This window comes from Meriones unguiculatus, chromosome 10 (genome assembly GCF_030254825.1).
Source record: "Meriones unguiculatus strain TT.TT164.6M chromosome 10, Bangor_MerUng_6.1, whole genome shotgun sequence".
NCBI lineage: Eukaryota > Metazoa > Chordata > Mammalia > Rodentia > Muridae > Meriones > Meriones unguiculatus.
In genome coordinates, this window is record NC_083358.1 from 8,447,556 (window position 1) to 8,454,022 (window position 6,467).

A 6,467-nucleotide genomic window follows, 5' to 3' on the forward strand; every position below is an offset into this window, starting at 1 on the left:
AGAGCCATTTTCTCTGTTGAGGTTCCCTTTCCTCAGATGACTCCAGCTTGTGTCAGGTTGACATGAAACTAGCCATCATGGTGTCCAAGTCATTCATTCGGGGACATTTTGTAGAATTCACACCCTAGATGGGAAGAGTAATCCACTTTCATGGGGTCAGTGGCCTGTTGGCCCACCATCACAAGGTGCCGGCCTCCTCCATTTCCCCGGATGGGAAGGGACTGCCCCTGGAACAGTAGGAAGGGGTCCCCTCAACTTTGTCTCCAGGGCCGTCCATAGGTGGCAGAAGCCCGTAAATGGCTTGGATGGAGATGGGGAATGATGGGGGAGATTTAGAAGGGCTGGCTCTTAGGAGATGTGACGATCCGGAAGGTTCTTAAAAGGCGGTGTTGGGGGCGGGGGTGCCGTGTTAACTAAAGGCTGTGAGGACTGCCGGTTGTCCAACCACGTGAAGCCTCAGCTGTCGTCGGGCTGGGAGAGTGACCTCCTAGGCTTTGCCACCTTCCAGTCTGCTGCTGGGGAGGCAGGAGTGTGCAGCTGGAGAGGAAGAGCCTGCTCCAGGGTCTTCAGACATCTCTGACTTCAGCTGGGCAGTGTGGCTGCAGGTCCACCTCCTGGGCTCCTGTGGGATGAGAAGAGCAGAGCCAGAGCCATCGGCCTCCAGCCAGCCTCATGGTGAGGCCATAGCTTGGCTGAGTGAGGCTGAGACCATCAGCCCAAGGCGTCAAGGCACCAGGATCATGTCCATTGGACATGACTTGAGTTCCAGTGGCTTCAGAGATGTTAAATGCCTGCCTTGGACACTGGAAGAGAAAGCCGCTCAATGAAGATGCAAGACTCTTCATTCTGCTTTCTAACTCTGGATTTCTCCCAGAACAGTAGGAGTGGAATGAATGACATGATAGGGTGTGGGTCACATGACCCGAACCCCTCACTTCTTTTTCACAGTAAAAGTCCCTGGGGGACCCATCGCAGGCCTCTGCAGGCAGCAACAGTGAAAACACATCTTCAGACAGAGCCGATTTCTGTGGGCACAGAGAGGAGAATGTTCAGTGTGGCTGACCCAACCAGGGCATCATGTGGGTGGTGACGTGGCTGTTCTCCCGTAAGCTTGGTAAACTTGGAAGCATTTGCTTCATGGCCATTTGGTTTTCAACATGCCTCAGATGTTTGAGGTTGAGTTTATTATTTTTTACAGTTTGAGACAGTGTAAGTGTATGAATGTGTGGCTACGTGTGCGTGAGTGTTACGTATATGACGAAGCGTAGGTGATTTTGCCCATTTACATTTATGGCTAGTCTGATCTCCTTTTTGAGACTGAGTCACGTCTGTTAACTTTGTGTGTGGATCTGTGCACGCTGCAGCAGCACGTGGAGTCAGGATGACATGCAGGGGCTGGTCCCTCCTTCCGATACGTGGGGGTCTGAGGCCAGGCGGCAAATGCCTTGACCTGCTGAGCCATCTGCCCGCCCAGTCTTGAACTTCTGATCCTCTTGCTTCTCCCTGGGTTTGCAAGCCTGCAGCAACCTGCCTAGCTTATGCAGTGCTGGGGCTTGAACCCAGGGCTCTGTGCATGCTGGGCAAGCACTCTGCTGACTGAGCCATATGCCCAGCCCCTGTTTGTTTTGCTGTGAAGGCAAACTGGCTTCAAATTCTCGGTCAGTCTCCAGCGCTCTGAGTTGGCCACACTGTCTGATTGTAACGTGTAACTAGCTCTTTTTAGCTGGAGCTGCACCCCGCCCCTAATGCTTCCCTTTAGATTTCTTAGCCCTTATCTCGTCTTTCTAAATCTCTGTTCCTGACACAGACTTCAGGTTCTTGACTCTTTAGATTGCCTTATATGGCTGTCAACGAACAGAGGACTTTGAACTTCCTCTTATATGCTTCTTAGCCCATTGACTTCCTTGCCCCTCCCGTGGGCCGATGGGCTAGGAGTTGAGACACAGGCTCACTCTCCATTCTCTTCTCTGACCCTGCCTCCCACTGTCTGGGTCACATGCATAAACTTAGCATTGCTGGCAGGGGGCTGATAGGAACTGGCTTTACTTTTGGGGCTGGACGAGGCTATCTCACCCCACCCTACCTTTGCCCAGGCCTTATCTTAACCAGGTAGAAAAGGCTAATGTATTGAAGGTGGATTCAGTCAGAGAGTGTGTGAGGCTGTTCCTCTTGGCAAATGTTAACCCCTCCTCCAAATCTCTCCATGTCTCTGTGGCCTTGCTCCTGGTTTGTAGAAAGCTGAGAAGCTCATCTTTCTGGTGCTGTGGTGACTTTGCTTGTGTTTGTTTTTTATTGATGTGGAATTCATTTAATATAGAATTAACTATTTTAAGCACCCATTCCTGGTTCCAAAGATTTTTGCCTTCCTTACTTTATAGTAGTTGGGGGGTGAGGGGTCAGTCCTGGGATTGAACCCAGGGCCTGCTAAGGTAAGCCCTCTACCTCTGAGGCAGTAGTCCCAGCTCTGTGACCTTGGTCAGGCATTGCAGCCTTTAGCCTCTGTCTTGTCTGCAAAATGAAAACAATCTTGATTATCTTTTATGATTTTTACTTTTTGGTTTTTTTGAGACAGGGTTTCTCCATGTACCCCTGGCTGTCCTGGAACTCCCTCTGTAGCCCAGGCTGGCCTTGAACTCACCAGACATGCCTCTGCTGGGATTAAAGGCGTGTGCCTCCCTCCCCTCCCCACCCCCTTGCCTTTTGGAATCCTGCCCCAGGATGACTTGGGGCAGAGCTGGACTCCACATGTGGAGAGAGCTGACCTTCTGACCTTCCCTGCTTTGCAGTCACCTCCAAGGGCCGTGCAGTTTTACCACATGCAATTTTAGATGACATCTGTCATTTCCGGTTCTGTCTCCCGCCCCTGGTCGCCCCTGGTCTGCTTTCTCTGTGGATTTGCCTTATTTTGGACATTTCCTGTCAGCGGAACCAGACACTGGGTGGCTCTTCGTGTCTGTCTGCTCTTGGTCATGTGTAGGGGGTTCACTCATGTTGCAGCAGGCAACTCCAGAACTTCTTTCGTTGCTGACTAATTAATGCTTCACCATCCACTCTTTGTAAACCATCTTTACCCACCTGTTGGCCAGCTCCCAGGGGCGTTTGGCTGTTGGTGACTCACACTGCTGTGAGATCTGGGTGGGTACTTCCGTGCCCAGGTGATTTCATTTCTCTCGGGTGTACGGTCCCAGGGTCGTAGCCGGGGTTTCACACTTGGTGCTGTGGCTTGGTGTCGGAAGTGCTGATGGCAGTGCCACAGGCCTGCGGATGTTGCTCAGCGGTAGAGCGCTTGCGTAATAGACAAGGTCCTGGCTTCCTCCCCCAGTACTAGTGGGAGCACAGGGGTATGGTCTGTTGTGTGTTTGCACCTCCTACCATACAGACCTCATTGGCCTTGAACTTCTGTGTCTCTGAGGCTGGCCGTGAACTCCTGACTCCACCTCCCCAGTGCTGGCTTTGCACTGTCACCGCCAGCTTCTTAATGTGGATAACTTCCCAACCTTTGGACTTGGCTTTGGGCAGCTTTCTCCTTCTTCCCTTGAGATTTTCTCGGTTTATTGTAGCTTCTAATCTACATATAAAATAAAACAACCCTCACAGTTCAGTGTTAACTGATAAGATGCCGCCTGCTTCACTCATTTGAGCGTGGGCCAGGTCCTTGGATTATCTGGGCCAAGCCTGCACTCCGAGAAGCAACAGTAAAGGTGTGTTTGTGGAATGAGTGCTAATAGTGTCCTGCCCGCTTGCCCATTTGCTGGTTGGAAAGCCCAGGTACCTGCTGGCAGACTCAGGCCTAGTAATGGCTGAGTCTGTGAGAGCCTGTCACTCCCGCTTCTCCCAACCCCAGGTACAGCTGTGTAACACGGTCTGATAAGCAGTAGCCACAAGCCACAGCCTACTTCCTTCTATCCCCCATCCTGTAATGTTTTGAAATAGGGTCTCACTATGTAGTTCAGGATAGTCTTAGGATCATGGTGGTTCTCCTGCCTTGGCCTTCTGCATGCTGGGATTGCAGGTATGTGCCAGCCTGTCTCTCTCCTCCTTCTCTCTCCCCCTCCTCTGGCCATCTCCCCACCTCACACGGATGAAGAAGTTGACAGCTGAAAGGGACCTGCCCAAGGTAACACAGCCAGGAGAAGACGGTCTGGGAGTCCTGTGTGGATCCAGCCCATGGCCATGGCGTCTCTACCCAGACGCCCATCTGATCTGGGTGTCTGGCACAGGCTCCGTTGGCACGGTTTCGTTGCAAAGCACTGTGACTGTCTGGGGTGCCAGGGCTTCCCGCTGCGTTGCCAGGGCAACCCTGGACTGGCCCCCTCCTCCCTCACAGACTCTGAGCTCTTCTTTGTCCTTGCAGAATTTTGCAAAGGAGTTTGTGATCAGTGATCGGAAGGAGCTGGAGGAAGACTTCATCAGGAGTGAGCTGAAGAAGGCCGGAGGAGCCAATTACGATGCTCAGACAGAGTAGCCACAGCCCCACACCCCAGAGCCATCTGCCTGCTCCACCAAGGAGGAGACTGCCACCTCGAGTCACCAGCCCACCAGGGAGGAGAAGCCATGAGAGGCGCTGGCACCACCAGCGTGTCCACCCCCTCCCCTGACCCCCCTCGCTCCTCTCAAGCTCACCAAGTATCATTCTTTGAGACCGCCCCCTTTTGTTTTAAAGGAAAGTCATTTTGGCACCAGGGCCATGTACACCGTCAGACCCCAGGTACCTCTCTGTCAGTGGACCTTGGCCTGGCATTCCCCTTGCTCTCACTGTGGCTTGCCTGGTCTGAGCTACCCTGGCCTCTACTTGCTGGGGCCTGGCCTGGGTGCCATCCCAGCTTGCCCTGGCTGTTTCCTGCTAGCCCTATGCCAGCCGCCATGCCAGGAGCTTTTCACACCCTAAAGCCTCCATGAGCTCACACATGCTCCTCAGAACCCCTAGACTTGGCTCCAGGCCTCACCCCTACCCTGTCCAGAGTGGCCTAAGTGGTTTGGCAGATGCTGCTCAGCAGTGACAGGTTCCGGTCTGGTGTGGGCCAGGTACGAAGCGACAATTTGCCTTAAATCTTGCCTGGCAGTGGCTCTGCCACATGGTCTAAACTACCCTTTTGGCGAAGTCCTTCTGACGCATGAGAGGTCTGAGTCCAGGTGTGGTGGGGGTTCGGGGTCAAGCTCAGGGCCTCCCAGGGTGACAAGGATGGAAAGGTCCCCTGCAGACAGGAAGGCTGGCCCCTGGAAGGCAGCCGTTGGAATCTGCACCACAAATTCCAAAGATGGCTTTGTTTGCTTTTAAAGAAAGCTGAGGCAGGCTTGGCGTCTCTCGAGCGTGTGAAGGTGGTTCTTTTCCTCTCTCCTCGCGCTTTTCATTTTGGGGAAGAATGCTGCCCTGGACTGGGCTGTGAGGACCATCTCTGGCATTCTAACAGTTTACAGGAAATAAATGTGTTTTTCAAGAAAAAAAAATGAATCAAGGTGTCTGGTTTGTGTGTAATTGTAGGAATTTAGTAAAGGAGCTGCTGGACCCTGGGCATGTGGGTTCTTCAAGACATTCTCATGTAGCACAGGCTGGCCTCAAACTTCTGCTGTAGGAGGATGGCCTTGAACTCCTAATTCTCATGTGGCCATCTTTCAAATGGTGAAGTCACAGACATATTCCACCTTGCCTTATTTTAGTAGCTTTTGAGCCCCTCCCCCCCATCCTTGAAAGGGGCCCAGGTTCATTTTCCAGCACTCACGGTGTGCAGCCTGTAACTCCAGCCCAGGGGATCCAGGTTCTCCCTGAACTCACTCTATAGTCCAGGGAGGCCTTGAAGTTGTAATCCTCCTGCCTCCTCCCAGGTGGCTGGGCTCCTGGGTCTGAGTTGCCAGCTTTAGGTGGGTCTTTTGCTTCTAATGAGACAGGGTCTCCCTGTAGCCTAGACTAGCCTTCAATTTGTGGCAATCCCCTGCCACAGCCTCCTGAATTCTGGGGTTACAGGTATGTGCCACCACTCCTGGCTTAGACTTTATAATTCGTAACCATAGAAATAGATGTTTGAGCCGGGCGCAGTGGCAGATGCCTGTAATCCCAGCACCCATGGAGACAGAGGCAGGTAGAGCTCTGTGAGTTCAAAGCCAGCCTGGTCTACAAAGCAAGTCCAGGACAGCCAAGGCTATAAAGGGAAACCCTGTCTCAAAAACAAACAAAAGAAATAGATATTTATCTTCATTTTATTTAAAAAAAAAAAAATTGGAGAGACTACTCTCCCTCCCCTGTCATCAGGCCATCATCAAGCTACCGAGTGGCACAAAGCCAGAAGTGACTGAGTCCCTGATAAGCTCATAGTCATGGCTCCTAATGCCTGCTTTTCTGTGTCTTCAGGCAGGTTAATCATCCTGAGTTTTGAATTCCTCACAGCAGAATGGGCAGCAACACACATACTGGGTGAGACAGAAATCCCAGCACTTGAGAGGAGTTGGGGGGGGGGGAAGGTCAGAAGTTC

At 52.3% G+C, this 6,467-nt stretch overlaps 1 protein-coding gene across 1 annotated transcript in view; it reads left to right on the forward strand.

Annotated features, from left to right (window-relative positions):
• Positions 1–5,452, forward strand: part of Cotl1 (coactosin like F-actin binding protein 1) — a 30,178-nt gene extending 24,726 nt beyond the window's left edge. The window contains exon 4 of the mRNA XM_021654468.2: positions 4,355–5,452. Within this exon, the coding sequence (XP_021510143.1) occupies positions 4,355–4,465 (111 nt within the window). The 3' untranslated portion in view covers positions 4,466–5,452. The remainder of the gene's footprint in view (positions 1–4,354) is intronic.
• Positions 5,453–6,467: the final 1,015 nt, after the last annotated feature.